Raw genomic sequence first — 21,189 nt, 5'->3', positions numbered from 1 at the left:
TAAACTTTCAAATTTGTGTCTAACAACACGTTTTCCTACGGTAAAACTTAATCAAAGAATCTCGAAACATCATGAGCAAGAACAAAAGTTCGTTGATTATTCTGTAAATTAATGAATTACGTGCATCTCAAGGTAAAATAACCAAAAAAAGAAGCAGAAAAAGACAAGATTAAGAGACAAATTCAACTAACAATTTTACTTTTACTCCGTAGGAACTTGCTGGATCCACCCAAATGGCTACAGCTCCAAACACTGCTCCTGTGGCTCTCTGTCAAAACTACTTGTTGAAGAAAACAGGGAGAATGTGAAGAACTTCAAGTACTTCTATCTCGTGCAAGAAAACGGTCTTCTCCGTGCAACGACTACGAATCAATGTCGGGATACGGTATTTTCCAAAAATTCCATGCATTATAGTCTTCCTGCACGGACACAAAACGATAACAGCAGCATTAGTGCTAACGTAATGAAACCAGCATTCGGGTATCTTTAAGGATTTTATATGCTTTACCTGCTCGACCAGCGAGGTTGGTGGAAACATATCGTTAACAAGTGTGTGCAAAGACGTGTAAGACTTCACATCAATGCGATGACTAATGGCCACTTCCCCCTGTAAACAGATTTGAAGTTCGTGGTTATAAATGAACGTCAAGGCACGAGAAGTTCGTGAAAAACGCTTATTTGGATACCTTGGGATTGATTATAAATATCTTTCCTTTTGGAATCCCGACTTTTCGATAGCTGAGCTCATCGGTATCTCTATTGCCGAACCCGGCATAAAATGGATTGTAATCAGGAGGGAAAAGCTTCTTAATATCCTGCATTTATTTATCATCAGAAACAAAAATAAGAAAAACGTCCTACCAATACGAATAATCATGAAGATCAGCTGTTCGATTCAACTTTTTTACCTCTAAACACGCGATCTTAAATTCATGGGGTGCTCGTCTTATCACTGCCATAGATAGAGGAAACCCGAAGTCGATTATATCATGTCGATAAGGAAAGAAAAACCGAAGATAGAACGAATATGAACTTGTGCATTTCCAAGCATACTCAAGAGAAAAAGAATATGAAGCATGTGGGATTAAGAAAGAGGATGAGTGTAACCGCCCAACCCACCGCTAGCAGATATTGTCCTCTTTGGGCTTCCCCTCAAGGTTTTTAAAACGCGTCTGCTCGGGAGAGGTTTCCACATTCTTACAAAGAATGTTTCGTTCTCCTCCCCAACTGATGTGGGATCTCACAATCCACCCCCTTTAGGGCCCAGCGTCCTCACAAGTACTCGTTCTCTTCTCCAATCGATGTGGACCCCCCAATTCACTCCCCTTTGGCGCCCAACGTCCTTACTGGCACACCGCCTCACATCCACCCCTCTTCGGGGCTTAGCCTCCTCGCTGGCACATCGCCCGGTGTCTGGCTCTGAAACCATTTGTAACAGCCCAAGTCCACAGCTTGCAGATATTGTCCCCTCAAGATTTTTAAAACTTTCTTCGGATGGTTTATAGGCTAATAGTGCCTTCTTCCAAGTGTTAGAAGATTCTACGGCTAGCGTCCTTGTTAGCACTACCTGATTTATCTAAGGTCCTTAATTTTAGAACGAGATGCTTCGGGATTGGGTGCAGGCACAGTACTCATGTTGACAACTTATCAGAGATCTAACCTTCATTTAAACTAATAATCATGAAACGTTCGGCGTACAAGATCTCACCTTCTCGAAATAACGAAGGAAATAGTCCATCCGGTGAGATAACAATCGGTCCGTTCGGTAAAGCTTTTCCATCCTGCAGCATAGTAGAACCATCAATCAAATTCAGGGGAAAAAATGAACATAAGGGCACATAATCAAGCAGAAAGAGAGATCGTGATGATACGAATCAAATCCTTCAAGTTTTGATCGAAAGAAAGCGGTCACGAGCAATTTATATTAACGAAACCTGTTTTAGGTTGAGTAAGAAGCTTCGGGTAAGATACGCTTGAACAATGGCACGTGCACTAAGAAATAGCAGCTGATAACCATTCTCCTGAGACGAGCCCAATACACGACATCAGGTAATAGCTTTAGCAGAGTAAACGACATGCTTGAATTCGAGTGATGCCAGCTGAAATGCAGCCATCTCGGAAACACGATTATGAAAGAACGGATGCAGAAGGTGTACCTTTATAGCAGTAAAAAGTCTAGCCACGCCGGATTGCGTCCAATCCTTCCCAACTAAAGGCATGAATTGACCTAATACATCAGACCTGAAGAACATAATTTTTTAACGTGAGTTATATGGATCATTACCGCTAGCAGTTATTGTCCTCTTTGAGCTTTCCCTTTCGGGCTTCCCCTCAAGGATTTTAAAACGCGTCTGCAAAGAATGTTTAGTTCCCCTCTCTAACCGATGTGGGATCTCACAATCCACCCCCCTTCGGGGCTCAGCGTCTTCGCTGGCACACCGCCTGGTGTCTGGCTTTAATGTCATTTGTAACAACCTAAGCCCACTGCTAGCAGATATTGTCTTCTTTGGGCTTTCCCTTTCAGGCTTCCCCTCAAGGTTTTAAAACACGTCTGCTAAGGAGAGGTTTCCACACCTTTATAAAGAATGCTTAGTTCTCCTCTCCAACCGATGTGGGATCTCACAATCCACCCCCCTTCGGGGCTCAGCGTCCTCGCTGGCACACTGCCCGATGTCTGGCTCTGATACCATTTGTAACAGTCCAAGCCCACCGCTAGCAGATATTGTCCTCTTTAGGTTTTTCCGTGGAATCTCACAATTATTCTCTTGCCAGAGAACATAGATGGCTAATGATTCGAACATGAAACTAGTAATCCTGTTATTTTCTGTCCCGAGCCATGTTACCCCGAAAGAAAGCAAGGATTTCAAGGTGGTGACCAAAAAGAGAAAAGAAGCCTCACTTGGTAATTGTTCCATCAACATCAGAGATCACAATCTTCGCATTCCACTTCCATAGATAAATGTGAGCATCGACCTGTTAAAAGAATTTTAGCATCGACATACAAAAATCAAGAAAACGTGTTTATCGAGTACGTATAAATAATGAGTCTAGACTAAAACCTTTTGTATCCCAAGAACCCTCGTTGAAAAGGTGAAAGCTATCATGTTTTGGCCTTCTTTCAGATTCAAAGACGCTATCTGCTCGGTTGTTGGAACGTTCGTTCTTACAAGCTGCCTCTTAGAAGGCTCGCTGACGCCATTCGGAAACCTTGGACTTTGTTCTGCTTGTAAGTTCTGTAAAGTAGATTCAGAATCAACAAAAATCTCCTCATTTGATGAGTTACTGTCACTGTGTTCAAGCATTTTAACCCTTCTAAACGGAATAGGCCAGAGCCTCCATCTTCGGCTGGCGGGAGTGGCCGAGGGGGCGGATTCAACCTCCACCGGAATTGTATCTTTGGGATCCACTTCTAAATCAATTCCGAATGCAGCCATCCCCAATACTATAGGAGCGGCCTTCGCCCACGACATGTACCTATCTCCAAATCTGATGATAAGGTTATCGTTTTTAATAATCGATGACATAGACTTTTCAAATTCCTCAGCAGACACACGATGTGCATCGAACGCTTCTGCTGCCGCGTGCAACCCCATACCAGCACGGAGTTCATTACCGCAAAGAGAGATCTCGAACCCTGCATTGGATTAGAGTAATTAGAGAATACACAATCCGTGTCAAAATAAGGTAAAAGAATTTGTAATCAAGTTTCGATGAAAACATACTTGTTGAATGAGGTTGAGTTCTTCCACATAAGGCGTCCACCGGAGATTCCCCCGAGTGTCGCTCACGGTGCTCGTCATCGACAACAGGCCCTTGTGAACCGCTATCCATCCTTTCAACTCGCTCACTCACGCCAGACTGTGTATTATGCAAAGGGTTATTACGATTAACAGGAACAACACGTTTTTCGTCTGAAGTGGCTTGTTCTTCACCAAACGTGTCTTCCTCAGTTCCCCCAGCTTTAACGTTTAGATTCGGAGTATTGACAATAGAGCTATCTGAATAACTTGAATGTCTCCCGTTTTTATCTACGGAATCAATAACAATTTCCTTGGTTTCAGATACTGATGGAACGATCTTGTTGAGCTTATCTTCTGAACGTTGAGACTCCGATGGAGAGATAACGTTTTCAGAATCTGTGTTTCCGACCCGTTTGGCCAATTCTGATAGCTCCAAACAGCTCTTATAAATCTCCCCCTCAATTCTAATGTGCATATCTTCTGAATCACTCATCACAAGAAGTTCATCTTCCTGAACTTGACATCCCGATGCTTCTTCAGCTTGAGAAACAAGTTTGACCTCCGCTTCAGGCGCCACTAGCTCGTGCACACTACCATTAGACTCATTGCTTAAACGACCGACTTCATCGGCTACGGAGTTATCGGTAGATGTCTTCAGCTGATTGATATAATCAGCTGCCCAATCATTTTCACTAGTAAATTCATTGTCTTCACAAAACTCTGTCCCTTCACCAGGCCCCAAATGAAACTGAGGTGTACTTAATTGCACGTCTTCTGTATTTTGTTCAGTTGCCGATATCGGAGCAGTCAGTATATGACCATCCACACTCACTAGAATAACCTCCGAATCCGTACCTTGTGGCTCAGTCTCGTGCTCGAGATTGTCAAATCGATTAGAATCACTCTCCGAAAACTCTACCAAATCCTCCACAGACGACTGCTCATCCTGAAAATCATAGAATCTATGCTCAACATCAGATTCCGACCTCTCCACACGTGCAACCATCATAGAACTGTTTTCATTTCGTAGCTGAACAACAGTAGTGTCCGAGACACTATGCTCAAGTCGACCTTTTACGAAATTCGTACTATGCTCATCCTTAACCAAATCATCTCCAACTCCATCAGCTTGACTTCCTTGACTAGTTTCTACTTCCTTTACGAAATACGCCTCACCAGAGTTATCAAGATACATATGGAAATTGGATTCGACGCCATTGACAGATATTCGAACTATCTTCTCAGTACCCTTTAGAACGCCCTGAAATTTACCAAACCGAACATACCAAGGCGTGCTGCGAAAAGTCCCATCCTGCTGCTGAACAACGATTATATCAACTGCCCCACCGAACGGATGAAACGGTGTGGCAACCGAGTAAACTCCTTGAGAAATAAAACTTCCAACTCTCCCGACGACGTTCATTTGGACAAGCGCTTAATGCCCTCTCCAATTCACTCAAACTTCACTTCCCTTCGTTTGTTCCCTTTCAACCAAACCTGGCATAATTTACCCCCCAGTTCATGTGAAAATGTATTTCTCAGCTTCAGTTCTTTTCAATCTTAGGTTATAAACACCAATCAAAAAAAACTTACTGCAGTAAATTCAAGGAGAACAATAAGAACAATAAGAACAAGAAAACCATTATAAAGGCAGCAGAAATAGAGTAAATTCAAGCCCTAAATTCTTCATAATGAACCAAAAAGAAAACATCCCAGCCGTCATTTGCAACCTAATCACAAACAGCAGAATGAACCAGACAACTAGAATCCAAAAAATCAAATTCTTTTGCATGAACTCCCCATAAAAGAAACCCGACCAAAACAAATTTGGCAAAGAACACAAAAGCTGAAGCAAATCATTCCAGAACAAGAACGCATTAAACATCCAAACAAACCCAATCACGATCACGTGATTTCAAAACAAAGAAAGAAATTAAAAAGATTTGCCGCCAATTTCGGCGGCTAAGAGCTAAAAGAACATACATTCTCCAATGTTTTCTGATTCAATCTCCTGTCGGTAACGAAAAAAATTGGGAATTTGAAGATTGGAGAGGTGGGTCGGAAATTGGGTGTCACCAATTTTCTTTAAAGAATCATTTGGACGACAAAGAAATCAAGAAAAAGAAAGGAAGGGAAAAGAAAAGCAGAAGCAGAAATCTCCGCCATGGATAACCATAAGCATTACATAGGTAAACGGGGGTGATGCAAATACCAAAATGACCTCATTGAGAAGGAAATTAGCGATCGGATCCAACGGATTTCGTGCATTTGGGAAGACACGAAGAGGGGTGTTTTGGAGATTAAGAAAGGTTGCGTGTCTGATTAATGTTTTTTTCCTGGCTCCAAAATTGGTAGAACCAGACCAACGACACAACCTCGTGGAAGTCGTGAATTAAATTCATGTCATTTTATGTTTTTTTTTTTTTTTTTTTTTAAAAAAAATTAACTGTTCTTTTTCCTTCCACCACTCCCTGTTCTTGGTCCCAACACGTGCCAATTTTCATCTCTTTTCATGATCAAATTTAAACCTTAAAAAACATTTTATACATTAAATTATGTTTAAATTCATTATTTTTCTTTTATATTAATGTTTATGCTGCGAGTATTTTGTATAATAAATTTTTATTTAGTTTAATATTTGTCATAATATTTCAAAAGTAATTATAATTTAAATTCTTATAAATATTTTTTTTACTAGCCTTAATTTTTGTCCATTATTCCATTATTTTTTTTAATCGAGCTTATCGTTTCTCTCTAGTTCTCACTTATTCCTTTCTCTCTGTTAGACGAACACGACTCTCTACAATGGTATGATATTGTCCACTTTGAGTATAAGCTCTCATGGCATTGCAAGGCTTCTCCAAAAGGCTTCATACCAATGGAGAGAGTATTCATTGATTATACTCATCATCCAACACTCCCTTCGTCTTCTTAGGATAATTCTGTTAAGGATTATTGAGAGTCAGTCCTACATTGGTTAATTTAGTGGAAGATTATGGGTAGTGACGATGAATACTATCTCCATTGGTATGAGGCCGTTTGGAGAAGACTAAAGCAAAGTCACGAGAGCTTATGCTCAAAGTGGACAATATTAAAAGAATGTTTGATAACTCCTAGGTTAAATAGGGAAATTTTTTTCAAGGTTAGTTTTTGAAAATTTTCCAAATATGAAGGGTATATTTGGAAAAAAAAAACTTATAATTCACGTATTAGAAGGAACATTTACCCATAATTGGGCCTTGTATATTGGGCCTAACGAGAGGACGGAAACCATTATGGGCCGAAAGCCCACGAAAGTATATTTATTTTAGTTTATAAAAAAAAAAAAAAGAATTTAAAAAAAGGGTTAAAATAAGCAAATACGACCGTGAAATCCACAACGGACGGTTCCGTTCCACAAACAAAAAACGGTAATTTCTATAATTAAGAAATAAGGAAATAAGACAGTCCGTGACCTTCCCTTTTTACCGAACATGATTCCACCGAACCCTTCCAAGAAAACCCCACCGTTTCCTCCTACTTTCTTCTCATCACCACCAACTCATGGGGCCGTCCTACATCCTCTCCGCCGTCGTCGCCGCCAGCTCCCTCTCTCTCCTCTTCCTCGCCGCCACCGTCGAAACACTGACGCTCCCCGTCGCTACAAACGTACTCGTTCCATTTCTAACAAACCGACGGCGAACCTACAGAGAAGAATTCCTTGAAGGGCACAACAAATATCGAGGGATGGTTAATCTTCCGCCGTTAACTTGGGACAGGAATCTCACGCGATATGCGCGGCGATGGGGCGCCATACGCGCCGTCGACTGTAAAATTGTCCATTCGTTCGGTCCGTACGGAGAGAATATGTTTTGGGGGAGATTGGACCACTGGACGCCGTCCAAGGTGGTGGACTCGTGGGGCGAAGAGGGCCAACATTATCATATGAACAATAATCAATGTGACGCCGGCGAAATGTGCGGCCATTACACACAGATTATTTGGAAGGAAACGCTCCGATTGGGCTGTGCCAGAATTAGGTGCCTTAACGGAGAGTTTCTTGTGATCTGTGAGTATGATCCGCCGGGAAATTACGTCAGTGAGAAACCGATTTGATTTTCCCGGCGAAAGTTGTCGACCAGCGCGGCCGCGCTTGTCTCGCCGGAATCCTTTTTGGATGTGTTTTATTATTTGAAGACTGGCTTTCTTTTTTCTTTTTTCTTTTTTTTTTTTCGTTTTTTTTTTTTTTTTTTTTTGGTTCATTGTGTGTTGAAAGATTCGGAGGTGTTTTATGGGAAACGAGGGTTTCAAATTAATTGTAAATTTAGTATTAAATTACTCGATCTCGGACTTGTAAATTTGTCTTAAATTTTAAAATTCATCGAAATTAAAATTAAAATGTGTACTAATAAATCAATTAAATTTTAAATTTTTGAATTTGCCAATCCGAAAGTGAAATTTAAAATTATAGGAAACATAAAATTTAAATTTTAAATGAGTATTCTTCATTTTTTTAATTTAAAAATAAAATAGACACAAACAAAAATTTTAATACCTGAAACTTTAATATATTTTTGCTCCGCCAACGATGAGGAGAACGAAATCAGAGCCAGACACCAAGCGATAGTGGATATGAGACGGTGTACTAGCAAGGACATTGGGATCCAAATGTAGGTGGATTGGGAGGTCCCACGGAGAAGAGAATGAGTACTAGCGAGGACGCAACGGGGCGGTAGTGGATACGAGGCGGTGTGCCAGAAGGACGTTGGGATCCGAATGGAGGTGGATTAGGAGGTCCCACATCGATTAGAGAAGGGAATGAGTGTTAGCGACAATGCTAGGTAGGCCTCGAAGGAAGGAAGGTGAATTGTGAGATTCCATACTGGTTAGGGAGGAGAACGAAACAACCAGCATATGAGTTTTAAAAACCTTTAGGGAAATCCAGAGAGCAAAGATGGTAAAGTTTAGGGAAATCCAGAGAGCAAAGATGGTAAAGTTTAGGGAAATCCAGAGAGCAAAGATGGTAAAGTTCAAAGATAACAATACCTACTCGTTGTGGGTTTAGGCTATTACAGTAATATCGGGAATATACAGAGTCATTCAAAGCACTTAACGACAAAACTCTCCCGTTTAGCTCTCGATCAATTAATTTTCAACCCATTTTTGTGCCTTTTGGACAATTAAAAGAGCTACCTTCTTTTTAATATATTAACAACTTGCATGATCGTATGGTTACAAACGCAATTGACTAGAATTTTTCATATTATTTGTTATTTTGGTTCCTTACCATTCTTCACGTTTGTTGTTCTTCCCATCCATTTTGTCAATTACAAATTTCCAATCGTCATTAACAGCTGTCTTTAAACAAAAAAATGAAAGAAAAAAACCCAAAATTAGCCTAATTGAATTTACATTTAAACTCCAAAAAAAAAAAAAAAAAACAGAGGAAATCAGGCGGCGGCAAAGACGGTGGTTTCCAACTGGTAGGCGGCGGTGAAGAAGGAAGGCCAGCAGAGGTAAGTGGACATAATGCTACTGATCGTGGAAGCCCCAATGAGAAAGTTCATCACCACAATTTGCAGCTGAATGGCTTCAATCGGCGACGCTCCGCCCATTATCAGTCCGGTCATCGCCCCCGGCAGCGAGATCAGCCCCACCGTCTTCGCGTTGTCGACCACCGGCGACAGCGCTAGCACCAGCGCCCTCTTCACTTGCTGGTGCGTCGCTTGCCGCGGCGTAGCTCCGAGAGCTAATGCAGTCTCCACCTAAATTAAGAATATAAATAACGGATTATGAATTAAGTTAATTATTGGATTAATCGTTATTAATTAGAGAGAGAGAGCGAGAAATTACGAGGCTGAATTGAGTTCTGATATCGTCCCGGAGTCTTTTCATGGCGACTCCGGTAACAGTCATGGAATTTCCGACCATCATTCCGGCGACAGGGATTATGTACCTTGGAGTTAACGGAAACACTTTCAACACCACTAGCATCACCATTGTCACCGAAGTGCCGGCCAAAATTGAAGCTCCGGCCACCAACTTCCCCCGAGGCACGTGCTTCGCACGCTGCCCTGCTGTGTATCCCGCCACCGTCACCTGCGGCAACAAATACAATATCATCTCTAATAGCAGCCTATTGAGAACAGGAACTCTATCTCTGTTTTTTCTTTTTGCATAAAATAAATCTTTTTTATGAAGCTAATAAATTTGGTATCCAAAATAATTGAAAATTGAATTTTAGATAAAATTAGAACGATGTATGGCACGTTTTTTTAGTTCCCTTCTCCAACTGACCCGTCCTGGAATTTTATAATCTACTCCTTAAGGTCCAGCAATGCTGATACACACCTCGGTCCCTGAAATCATTAATAACAGCCCAAACCCACCGCTAATCAATATTATCCATCTAAAACCATTAATAACAGCTCAAATCTACAGCTAATCGATATTATCCATCGCTTACTTATCGTTTTTAGCCTCACAGTTTTAAAACGAAGTGCTCTGGTGAAGTTTCTACATTCTTATCAGAAATATTATGTACTCCTCTACAACCTAGATGAGATTTTTGTAAAAGGCTTCTACTAGAATGGCGTTTCTATACCCTAGCCATAAATAATTCATATCCCTCTCCAACTTAGGTGTGATTTTTATAAAATGCTAAGATAAAATTTCTATATCCTTATAAGAAATATTTAGTATTCTCTACCATGGAGGTGAAATCTGGCTGATCATTTAGACTAAATTCTAAATTTCTCGACTAAATTCTAAATTTCTTGACATTATAAAGACAACATCTACAATTTAAACCCTAATTTGCGAGGAATTGATTAATTTTTGGAGTTCCAAGACATTCATTCCTATCCGATCCACCGATTGGAAACTAGTAAAGGAAATTACCAAAAAAATTAGAGAAAATTACCATGAAGAGATAGGCGAGGAGGATCCAAGCGAGGTTTTGCTGGTTGAAGATGAACTGAAGAACAAAGCCGATAACAGAGAGCTGAAGAAAGGCTCTGGAAATGGCGTAGATCATTTCGCCTTCGAGGCCAAGCTTCTGGAAGTAGGAGAGGACGACGGCGACGGCGACAATGGCGGTGGCGAGAAAAGGCTTCGTCATGCCTTGAAGGAAATCCAGAAGCCATTGAAGATCCATGCCAATTCCGAGAAGAAAACAGAGCAAAAAAAGAGAAATAGAGAGATTTTTGTTCTGTTATTGGGAGTGGAGAATATAAGGTATTTGCAAAAAGTGATTGCTAGCGTACCGCCTCCCCCTGGTGTGTTGCCCTTCGTCATTAACTCCTTATCTCATTATATTGCTTTCTACCGTCAATAAAGTTAAAATTGCAATCTAATCCCTACACTTTCAAATAATTTATAATTTAGTCCCTATATTTTTAATATATATAAATTACTTTAAAAAAATCTTTTAAATCGGACTACAGGTCACAATACAATCAAATTCAAATCTCTACTTTTTTTTTTTTTTTTTTTTTTTTTTTGTATTTTGTTTTTTTCTAAAAAAAAAAATCTATTTATTTATAATATTTTAAGTTAATAATCACTGTGTATCACTAATCTTCATAATAATCTTTTAAAGGCCGGTTGAATTGGATTATAACGTTATTTTCAGGTTAGTTGAATTGACCCGACAAAAAAAAAAAAAAGTCAACTCACAATTTAACCTGAGTTTTAAATTTTCTAAGAACTTGCCATGGTTTGGACAGCCTACGTATTTTATAATTTGAGTTGGACAGTCTGTTTGGTCGACAGACGATCATATAAACCTCAAATAACTTGCCGTGGTTTAAAAAATATATTATTTATTTATTTATTATTTGATTATTTAATTATTTATTTGATTTTACATGTGAGGTTATATTAAAGGTAAGACTATTCGTTGATTATTTAAAGAGAAAATACAAAGTGGACATTTAAAATTAAGAAATTATGGTCAATCATAAGGTTGTATATTTTTCTTTATGTGTCACGCTAACATTTTCAATTTCATGTGAGTGGAAAGTCTACGTATTTGTTTACCACTAACCAATAATATAATAGTCAATTATTAAAATATATTTTTTTAAAATAACATTTTTATTAGATATTACCACGTCACCACTTATAATAAAAATATAAAATCAATTAAAATTTTAATTTACGACTAAGTATTAAACGTGCTTTACTTGAAACAATTTTGTGTTAAGTAACTTCTTATAAATTTTATTGAGATGCATGTGATTAAAGATAAGACATGCTCATAGTATAATTGTCTATTTTTTTAATTAAAAAACTCGTAATATATAAATATATATATATATATATTAAAATAAGGAATTAGTAAATTGTTGTTATTATTAATAACGTTATCGTGCAAGTTAATTCAATTGTATTGTACTTCAAGTTGACCTTCACCAGAAACGTTTTTTCATCGTAGAGGTATTAATTACGACAGGATATAATAATAATTATTATTATAATTATTAAATTGAACAGCGTACGTACGGCGGTTAAGGAATTAAAAAAAAAGGACAGTTTTGTCTTGTGAACAAATCTTCCAAATTCAAATTCATTAAAAAAAAAAAATAATAAATAAATTTTGAGTTAGTTTGACGGTTAATTTAAATAACATGAAAATTCTTTATTATCTAAAAAATAAATAATTGAGCTAAATTGAATTCTCACGTTGTTATTTTTTTTAATCGATAAATTATAGGAATAATTTATCGTGATATTAAGATAATAATATACCAAATGTTATCGAGATCCGATGTTTATGGACCAACCTAAGATTTAGATCTTAAATAAAATCATTATTTAATCAAATTATTAATTCTCTACTTTTGCATTTTCGTACTAAAAAAATTATTATTTTGGGTTAAATTTGTGTTATTTAAAAAAGAAAAAATTATTTGTACATAAATGGGGTTTTTAATTACAATAATAAATAAAATTAGTACATATAATTCATTGTACTTTTGGAAAGAGCCTTCCCCATATGAAGTTGCAGCTTCACGTCTCTATCTAAATAATAATATTATATTGCAAAAAGATTTTTATGTTTTCGTCCTCACATTTTGGGTCTAATTTAAATAATGACTCATATTTTTCTAATTTTCATAAAATTGGAAGTTAAAATATTGAATATTATTATAATTTTTATTTATTTATTTATTTTTTCATTTTATCATTAATTTATTGGCGTATAAATTCGAGTTATTATAGTGTTAGAGAAGTAAATCGTGTTAGATGATGAAAGTCCCACATCGGCTAATTTAGGGAATGATCATGAGTTTATAAACAAAAAATACTCTTTCCATTGGTATGTAACTTTTTGGGAAGCTCAAAGCAAAGTCATATATGAAGTATTGAGGTATTTTTAATATTTTTGAAAAATATGAAGTATTTTTAAATTCAAAAGAGTATTATTAAAGCTAATTTATACAATATAATTACCATTTACCCCCAAAAGTTTGAAAAATTAGGAAATACCCCAAAGCGAGGGGTATTTCCTATAATTTAGCAATTATTTAAAGACCTAAGTGTAAACCCACAAGCTTAACGGGTCGATAATTGAATGACGAATGCGAAGCCCACTAGCCTTCAAATCTCAGTTCCCGCCAGCGCCCTTTATCCATGGTCTCTGCAAGCAATCCGCCGCGATGACGGGATGAACTACGGTGCCTATGGCCGCTTCATCCAGCTCGCACCGACTTCCTCTTCGTCCGCCTCGGCAACTGCTTCTCGCTCGTCTTGTTCTATGTTCTGTCGCTCCCGAGAATTTCCTCGGATCGAAGGTCACCGCCTTCTGATAAAAATCTGGCAGCCTTGGAGATGCCTACAATGTGTTCGGTAACATTTCTCACGAGAACATTTTATCTTGGAATGCTTTTTTTTATGAGTTACACTTTTCACAATATGCAATCTGATATGCTGAAGCTGTTTTTATCTTTGTTTAATTTGATATCGATGGATGTGAAGCCTGATAAGTTTAAGGTTACTTGTGTTTTGAAAGCGTTGGCGTTGTTGTTTTCTAATTTGATTTTGGTAATGGAAGTTCATTGTTTCATTCTTCAACGAGGGCTTGTGTCTCATCTTTTTGTTGTCTATGCTTTGATACTCGAGGTGTAATTAGCTGGTTTTAGCCAAAATTGTGTTTGATAGAATGCCTGCGAGAGATATTGTCTTGGAATGCGATGGTGGCTGAGTGCTCTCAGGGTTGGTTTTATGGGGAGTGCAAGGAACTGTATAAAGCGATGTTGAGTTTAGTGGAGTTGAGGCCTAATGCATTGACTGCAGTCATTGTTTTACAAGCTTGTGCTCAGTTAAACTATCTCATTCTTGGAATGGAAGTTCATTGATTCGTAATGAAAGTCAGATTGAAATGGATGTTTCACTATGTAATGCTGTTATTGGATTATATGCAAAAAGTGCGGTAGCTTGGATTATGTTTGGGAGTTGTTTGAAGAAATGCCTGAGAAGGATGAGGTTACCTATGGTGCGATGATATCGGACTACATGGTCCATGGTTGTTAACCAAGCAATAGATCTCTTTCGAGTACTGAAAAGGCCAGCATTGAGGACATGTAATGCTGTGATTTCTGGTCTGGTTCAGAGCAACCAATAAGCTGGAGTTGTAGATATATTTCGAGCAATGCAGTGCATGGTTGCAGACCAAATACTGTAACCCTTGCGAGCGTTCTTCCCATCTTCTCACATTTTTCAACTCTAAAAGATGGGAAAGAAATTCATGCTTATGCCGTTAGAAACTGTTACGATGGGAATGTTTGTGTTGTCACTGCTATCATTGATTCCTATGCTAAGTCTGGCTACTTCCACAGGGCACGACTGGTTTGTGATCAATTTAAAGGTAGAGTCTAATCATTAGGACAATAATTTCAGCCTATGCTGTCCATGGAGATGCTAATGTGGCTCTTAGTTTTTTTAATTTTTTTTAAATTTTTTATGAGATGCTGACAAATGGGATTCGGCCTGATCCAGTAGCCTTTACTCCAGTGTTGGTTTCCATGCCCATTCAGGGGAGTTAGATGAAGCCTGGAAGATATTTAACGTCTTGTTACCCGAGTATGGAATTCAACCACTAGTCGAGCACTATGCTTGCATGGTAGGAGTTCTTAGTCCAGCAGAAAAGCTTTCCGATGCTGTTGACTTTATTTCTAAAATGCCAATTGAACCCACTACAAAAGTTTGGGGTGCTTTGCTCAATGGGGCTTCTGTTGCTGGTGATGTTGAGCTTGGAAAGTGCGTTTTTGATAGTCTGCTTGAACCGAGCCTGAAAATACAGGTAACTATATCATCATGGATAACTTATATTCACAGTTTGGAAGGTGGAAAAAAGCTGGCTAGGATAGGTATTTGATGGAAGAAGTTGTATTGAAGAAGATCCCAGGAAATAGACGGACAGAGACATGGGCAGGGTTACAGAGTTTGTAGCTAGAGACAATTCAAACGACAGGACTCCAGAGGTTTATTGAATGTTGGAAGGATTACTTGGGTTGATGAAAGAAGGACATAGTCTGCAACATGAGCTAAATGTGAACTGTGCAGACAATGGGACATAAAACAAGACGACATTGCAAAGCGCACAGGTGCGCCATCCCCTACTTGAATATTAGGAATCACGACTCTCTACAATGGTACGATATTGTCCACTTTGAGCATAAGCTCTCATGGCTTTGTTTTGGGCTTCTCCAAAAAGCCTCATTCCAATGGAGATGTATTCCTTACTCATAGACCTATGATCATTCCCTAAATCAGCCAACGTGGGGCTCCTTCCCAACAATCCTCAACAATCCTCCCCTCGAACAAAGTACATTATAGAGCCTCTCCCGAAGCCTATAGAGCCCTCAAACAGCCTTTTCTTAATTAAGACTCGACTCCTCTAAAGTTTTCGAACAAAGTACACCATTTGGTCGACACTTGAGTCATTTTGACTACATCTTCGATACTCAATGTGATGTCCCACATTGGTTGGGGAGGAGAACAAACCACCATTTATAAGGGTGTGGAAACCTTCTCTTCGTAGACGCGTTTTAAAGCCTTGAGAGGAAGCCCGAAAGGGAAAGCCCAAAGAGGACAATATCTGTTAGCGGTGGATCTGGTCGTTATAAATTGATGTCCCACATTGGTTAGGGAGGAGAACAAACCACCATTTATAAGGGTGTGGACACCTTCCCCTAGCAGACGCGTTTTAAAGCCTTGAGGGGAAGCCCGAAAGGGAAAGCCTAAGAGGATAATATCTGCTAGCGGTGGATTTGGGTCGTTATAAATAGTATAAGAGCCAGACACCGGACGATGTGCCAGCCTTCTCGCTGTTTCCCGAAGGGGGGTAGACACGAGGCGGTGTGCCAGTAAGGACGCTGGGCCTCAAAGGGGGTGGATTTGGGGGTGGTCCCACATCGATTGGAGGAAGGAAAGAGTGCCAGCGAGGAAGCTGGGCCCCAAAGGGGGGTGGATTGTGATGTCCCACATTGGTTGGGGAGGAGAACAAACCACCATTTATAAGGGTGTGGAAACTTTCCCCTAGCAGACGCATTTTAAAGCCTCAAGGGGAAGCCCGAAAGGGAAAGCCTAAAGAGGACAATACCTGCTAGCGGTGGATCTGGTCGTTATACTCACAACGTCTTTGTTTGACATTTGAGGATTCTATTGACATGGCTAAGTTAAAGAGCATGACTCTGAGACCATGTTAGGAATCACGACTCTCCACAATGGTATGATATTGTCCACTTTGAGTATAAGCTCTCGTGGCTTTGCTTTGGGCTTCCCCAAAAGGTCTCATTCCAATGAAGATGCATTCCTTATTTATACACCCACGATCATTCCCTAAATCAGCCAATATGGGACTCCCTCCCAACAATCCTCAACATTGAATGCATGCTCCTTAAAATAAACCAGTTTATTGATAGGTGTTGTTTCTTAACAGGAAAGTCTATAGTATTAGTCGACTTATATCTGATTTCATCTCACCATGTGTGTTACCACCTAGCTTTAGCGAACTGCTTTCTTTATTGACCACCGTCCTTTCTGCCGGTCTTTAACTATGCCTTCTCTTATTTATGAGCCAAGCGATATGCTTAGGGACAATAGGTTCACAGAAGCATAATGGCGAGGGCTGCTAGCATTCAACCCATCGATGTAAATACATTCACGAACGCAAGTACCAATAAAAAGGAATCTGATTTGGCTCTGCTGGTGAGTAATAAGGACCTTTGAGGTTCACAATAGTATGATTGAAGAATGATTGTATTTCTGACATGAGAGCAAAGTATGTGGCGAGTTGAAAGGTTGTTTAACTTTATACAATAGTAGCCTGATGAAGATGGTTAGTTGATAGCTAGACAACACTGCAGCTTGTAGGCTTCGTTAACTTCGGATACCCAAAGAAAGCTGAAAATGGTCCAGATCGATGCTATTGCATAAAATATTCGATAACCCCAACAAAATCAACACTTTATGCTCTGTATACTTGTAAGGTGATTTTGGAATGCACTTTAATATTTCTTTCAACGGAGGTGCGTGACACTTCTCACTTTCAAAAGTAAGAATGGTGACTGGGCTTTGTTTTTTGCTTTGCTTTGCTTTTTTTTCCTTTTCTTTCCACCTCTTTTTGGGAAAATTCAGCCAACTGTTTGAGATTATAACAGGGTATCTATTTTGTGATCGTTAACTGGATGGCGTGCCATTCCCCATTGCTTTGCTTGCTTCAGAAATCTTAATCATCATGCCTTTCAGCTGAAAAAACCTCCGCCCCACTTACCTTGATGATGAAATTGGTGAAGACCATTCCCGGTTGAGACTATCCAACTTTCCTCAAGCTGCAGCTTTCAGGTATTGAAATGAAAATTTTCTAATATTAAATTCTTTCGCACTACTGCCACTAATATTTAACAATGCTTTCAGTATTAAAATGAATTGACGATCTGTGAAAGAAATTAAATTAAATTAAATAGAGATTTAGCTTATGCATGACCGACAATAATATTCCATTTTAAAAAGAAGTTTGTTCACTAAATCTTTTACTTTATTGTGATACATGTCATGGAATATAGATATCTTGGAATTTGTGTGAATAAATTTAGACAATCTTCAATTTCCAACTATACATACTTCTCTACTTGATCGCGATTTTCTTCTTGATATTTTCTGTTTATCTAATATTAGATAAGACATTAATTATCATTTCAAAAATCAATAGTTAAAATCTTATTGATTGGAGCTTTCTCTAGACCTCTAAGAAAAATATGGAAAAAATGGTTCGAATGGTACAATCCTTTCGTCACCCTAAAATGAAAGAGACAATCTTGTGGTTCATGGTCTGTGAAGATACGTTATTAGGTGCTTCGTTTTTTCCATTGAGGCTGAACCTAAACTTGCGCTCGAGAGATAGTTGTCCATATACTGATAAGGGATGTATGGATTCTCGAAAAGAGAAGAGTCGAGGTGGTCCCCTGGACTGTTCTGATCTCACGAAAGAATAGAAAGTTAGATCTATATTGGATCTCACCTGAATCGACCCAATATTTCAATATTTCAATGTATCAAACAAGATCACACCCTAATAGTTAGTGTAGCAAGATTGGAACCAGCCATATTGAGAACTATGCAGCCTAACTTTAGAACACATGGAAAGAGGCAATGATTTGTAAACCATGTGGGACTATCAATTTGCTGAAAAAAATAAGTATTTTGCCCATAACACAAGGCTAAGCTGGGAATTTTGAAAAAGGTTTGCAGACAAGGGCCACGATTGGCGCAGAGAGAGATTACACATGTGGTTGAGTCTTGTGGAATTCCACCGGCTTTGACGAAAGAGTGTTAGGTTGGAGGGGACAAAGGAAAGAGCCATGGATGGGCCACCCTTCCCTTTACTCTTTTCTGCTTGTTTTGTTGCGTTTTACAGAAAAAGGCAACGACTATCAGCTTATGGAAAAGAAAGGGAGTCAATAATAGCATGGATTTGGCTAAATACATAGTTAGTAATGAATGATATGTATCGATAATTTTCTCCCCTCTATTTTTATTCTTTATCGGAGAAACTATTTAATATGGTTGGTACGTTTTAACTAACGTTTTCGTTTCCATTCTCGTTCTTATTATCATTTGATGCATGGTTTTGATTGAAAGCTAAGAAATTATTTACTTTTATTTGATGGTTAGGTACAAATGGAAAGCTAATGACGGTAATTCTTAGAATCATCGAAAAAAAGAAGAGGTATCTTTCGGTCATGAAAAGGTTAGCTATGCTTGTTAATCCTTCCTTACTAGAATTTCTATCTACTTGTGATTGTTAAATTGTTAAAGTATCTATATTATCATCATAATCTAGAATTGAATCAATAAATAACCTGATTTTAATGATTAGAGTTTAGATAAACACGATCACTATCAAATATTTTTTTGTTCTCTTTAAATTTATGCATGATTCCATGTTCTATACTTGACCTCTCATCGAGATTAATTAATTATTGTTTTGTTCTTTTTAAATCTATATCGTATGTTTGAGAAATATTAATAGTAGAAAGACATTTGGGTTGGTGTTTCATACCCAATTTCGAAATAAAAAATTAAAGGAAAGAAATTAGGGAAATTAAAGGGATAATGGAATATACCTAAAACTAAATTACCTCAAAATTTTAATTTCATTATTGAAGGAATTCACTTAACCACTTAATTAAGCTTTGAATTACAAATAAAGAAAATAATTAAAGCAAATCCAATATGTAAAAAACTAATAAAAATAAATAAAGTGGGATTTTAACAGACTTTGAAAAATAGAAGAGTTGAAATTCCATTATAATTTAAGAATTAAAATTTTACATGTTATTTAGCTTATTAATTAAGACACTGAAATCCCATAAGTGTTAAAAATAAATAAATAAATAAATAAATAAGAAGATTTTTTTTTTCTTTAAATATCTAAATAATCAGTTATTAAGATAATTTAATATTTGAGCCGATAATAGGCAACAGCCAAATGGGTAACTTGGGATCCACATTAAAAAGGTTCACACATCTCTCCTCTAAACTGAAGAGCAATCCGCTCGCGAGATCCCATAATGGAAGAATTAAAACCCTCCACTGTAATCATGGCCGCCCTCTCCACCCTCTCTCCGCCGCATCTCTCCGATCTCTCCCACTCCATTTTCTCCGACGTCCACACCAGCCGCCGTCGCCTCACCTTCATCCTCTCTTCTCCAACCCTCTTCTCCTTCACTCTCCGCCACCTCAATTCCCTTTCCCTTTCCAACAAATCTCTCCTCATCGCCCGCTTCCTTCTCTCAGCTCTCCGCCGTCTCTCCCGTCCCTTCCAGACGCCGTCGAAGTCCTTCCCCCACCACCCTTCTACCGCCGCCGTTACCCCTCGCGACCTCGACGCCGCCGTCCTCCTTCTCCTTCTCTGCGATGTACGCCAGCATAATCCGGCCGCCCTCGAAACTCCGATCACCCAATGGCGATCGACCCTCTGTCGAATCTACTCCGATTCCCTCTTGACGATCTCTGGCATCGCCACCGGCGGCGCCGGGGCCTTTATTCCGTATATTGAGACGGTGGCCAGATGCTGGAAATTCGTGGGATTTGTTGTGAGCCGCAACGGCGGAAAGGCCCGGAGAGAGGTGGCGGCGTCGCCTGTCGCAGTGGTGGAGTTGCCGTCGGTGGCGGTGGGCGGCTGTATGGCGGTGGAATGTGTGATTTGTAAAGAGGAGATGAATGAAGGGAGAGACGCGTGTCAATTGCCTTGTGAGCACTTATTCCATTGGCTCTGTATTCTGCCATGGCTGAGGAAGAGGAACACGTGTCCCTGTTGCAGGTTTCAGCTTCCCACAGATGATATCTTCGGCGAGATCCAACGGCTCTGGGACATCCTCGTCAAGGTGGCTCCCCATCTGATGGAGATTAACGGTCAAGATTGAACCGTTCTACGGAAGTATCACAGAACCAGATGCAGGGATTTGATTAACACGTTTAGGCTAGTTTACACGTGCGGAGAAAACTAGAGGCCTCTATTAGTATGAACCACAAAGGGTCGCCGTTAGGGGAAGGGGAGAAGATGGGGTTTGATAACGACACGTGTGGTTCACCTAAGGACGAAAAACGATCAAATGAGAGTTTTTTGTTTTTTAGGGTTTAGGAATTGAGGGAAGATTGCTTGTGAATAAGCATTTTTGTATTTTGTTTTGTAGCGTTCATTCATTGTTTTTGCTTTGTTTTTGTTGTACAGAATATTTTAGAACTGTATAGTTGATTTTTATAAATTAATATTTAATTTATCAATTCATTAAGATAGTATGTTAATTCTTTAGATCCAGTTCGTATAATTACAAGTTTAATTTCATTAAAAAGATTTGATTATAGTTCTGCAATGGTGGGTTGAGATTTCTTGCTTTAAAAATGGCATGCTTAACAAATAAAGACAAAATAAGTCAGATTTTTATCCATTTTAGTCATG

General features: G+C 38.8%; 4 protein-coding genes across 5 annotated transcripts; 2 read left to right on the top strand and 2 right to left on the bottom strand.

The window, feature by feature from the left end:
* Positions 1 to 74: 74 nt before the first annotated feature.
* LOC111799799 (phosphatidate phosphatase PAH1) lies at positions 75 to 6,101 on the bottom strand. 2 transcript variants are annotated; one of them, XM_023683279.2, is made up of 11 exons: positions 5,724 to 6,101; positions 3,723 to 5,332; positions 3,060 to 3,634; positions 2,900 to 2,973; positions 2,157 to 2,241; positions 1,935 to 2,021; positions 1,709 to 1,781; positions 909 to 952; positions 687 to 815; positions 509 to 607; positions 75 to 419 (listed from the first exon to the last, which is right to left on the bottom strand). In XM_023683279.2, the coding sequence occupies exons 2-11, from the start codon at positions 5,161 to 5,163 to the stop codon at positions 363 to 365; spliced, it is 2,664 nt and encodes an 887-aa protein (XP_023539047.2). In that variant the 5' UTR covers positions 5,164 to 5,332; positions 5,724 to 6,101; the 3' UTR covers positions 75 to 362. The 2 variants fall into 2 exon arrangements, with proteins under 2 accessions (XP_023539047.2, XP_023539048.2); XM_023683280.2 differs by having other exon boundaries at positions 3,723 to 5,237.
* A 2,862-nt stretch (positions 6,102 to 8,963) lies between these two features.
* Positions 8,964 to 11,001, bottom strand: ALS3 (aluminum sensitive 3). The gene is made up of 3 exons (XM_023684195.2): positions 10,642 to 11,001; positions 9,573 to 9,818; positions 8,964 to 9,484 (listed from the first exon to the last, which is right to left on the bottom strand). Exons 1-3 carry the CDS (start codon positions 10,873 to 10,875, stop codon positions 9,170 to 9,172), a joined length of 795 nt encoding a protein of 264 aa, XP_023539963.1. The 5' UTR covers positions 10,876 to 11,001; the 3' UTR covers positions 8,964 to 9,169.
* A 2,303-nt stretch (positions 11,002 to 13,304) lies between these two features.
* On the top strand, positions 13,305 to 17,721 carry LOC111800179 (pentatricopeptide repeat-containing protein At2g37310). Its single transcript, XM_087126563.1, is given in 14 exon segments — positions 13,305 to 13,420; positions 13,423 to 13,455; positions 13,458 to 13,609; positions 13,611 to 13,834; positions 13,836 to 13,901; positions 13,903 to 14,081; positions 14,084 to 14,145; positions 14,148 to 14,248; positions 14,250 to 14,377; positions 14,380 to 14,592; positions 14,595 to 14,744; positions 14,747 to 15,004; positions 15,007 to 17,280; positions 17,387 to 17,721. Coding segments are annotated over 13 exon segments (1,764 nt in total). The 5' UTR covers positions 13,305 to 13,389; the 3' UTR covers positions 15,174 to 17,280; positions 17,387 to 17,721.
* A 2,055-nt stretch (positions 17,722 to 19,776) lies between these two features.
* On the top strand, positions 19,777 to 21,009 carry SGR9 (RING/U-box superfamily protein). Its single transcript, XM_023683161.2, has one exon. It carries the CDS (start codon positions 19,799 to 19,801, stop codon positions 20,651 to 20,653), a length of 855 nt encoding a protein of 284 aa, XP_023538929.2. The 5' UTR covers positions 19,777 to 19,798; the 3' UTR covers positions 20,654 to 21,009.
* Positions 21,010 to 21,189: the final 180 nt, after the last annotated feature.

This window comes from Cucurbita pepo, chromosome 8, assembly GCF_057944985.1.
Source record: "Cucurbita pepo subsp. pepo isolate OVF chromosome 8, ASM5794498v1, whole genome shotgun sequence".
Lineage (NCBI taxonomy): Eukaryota > Viridiplantae > Streptophyta > Magnoliopsida > Cucurbitales > Cucurbitaceae > Cucurbita > Cucurbita pepo.
Note: the sequence above shows the minus strand (reverse complement) of the source record. Positions and strands in the feature narration are given on the sequence as shown.

Excerpts from the sequence above, each read along its gene's own strand:
- LOC111799799 (XM_023683279.2), bottom strand. The coding sequence starts at position 5,163 with ATGAACGTCGTCGGGAGAGTTGGAAGTTTTATTTCTCAAGGAGTTTAC. Across the intron at positions 2,974-3,059 it reads GGGTTCTTGGGATACAAAAG|GTCGATGCTCACATTTATCT; the intron begins GTTTTAGTCTAG and ends TTCTTTTAACAG. Across the intron at positions 608-686 it reads TATTTATAATCAATCCCAAG|GGGGAAGTGGCCATTAGTCA; the intron begins GTATCCAAATAA and ends ATCTGTTTACAG.
- ALS3 (XM_023684195.2), bottom strand. The coding sequence starts at position 10,875 with ATGGATCTTCAATGGCTTCTGGATTTCCTTCAAGGCATGACGAAGCCT. Across the intron at positions 9,819-10,641 it reads TCCTCGCCTATCTCTTCATG|GTGACGGTGGCGGGATACAC; the intron begins GTAATTTTCTCT and ends TTGTTGCCGCAG. Across the intron at positions 9,485-9,572 it reads TCAGAACTCAATTCAGCCTC|GTGGAGACTGCATTAGCTCT; the intron begins GTAATTTCTCGC and ends TTCTTAATTTAG.
- SGR9 (XM_023683161.2), top strand. The coding sequence starts at position 19,799 with ATGGAAGAATTAAAACCCTCCACTGTAATCATGGCCGCCCTCTCCACC.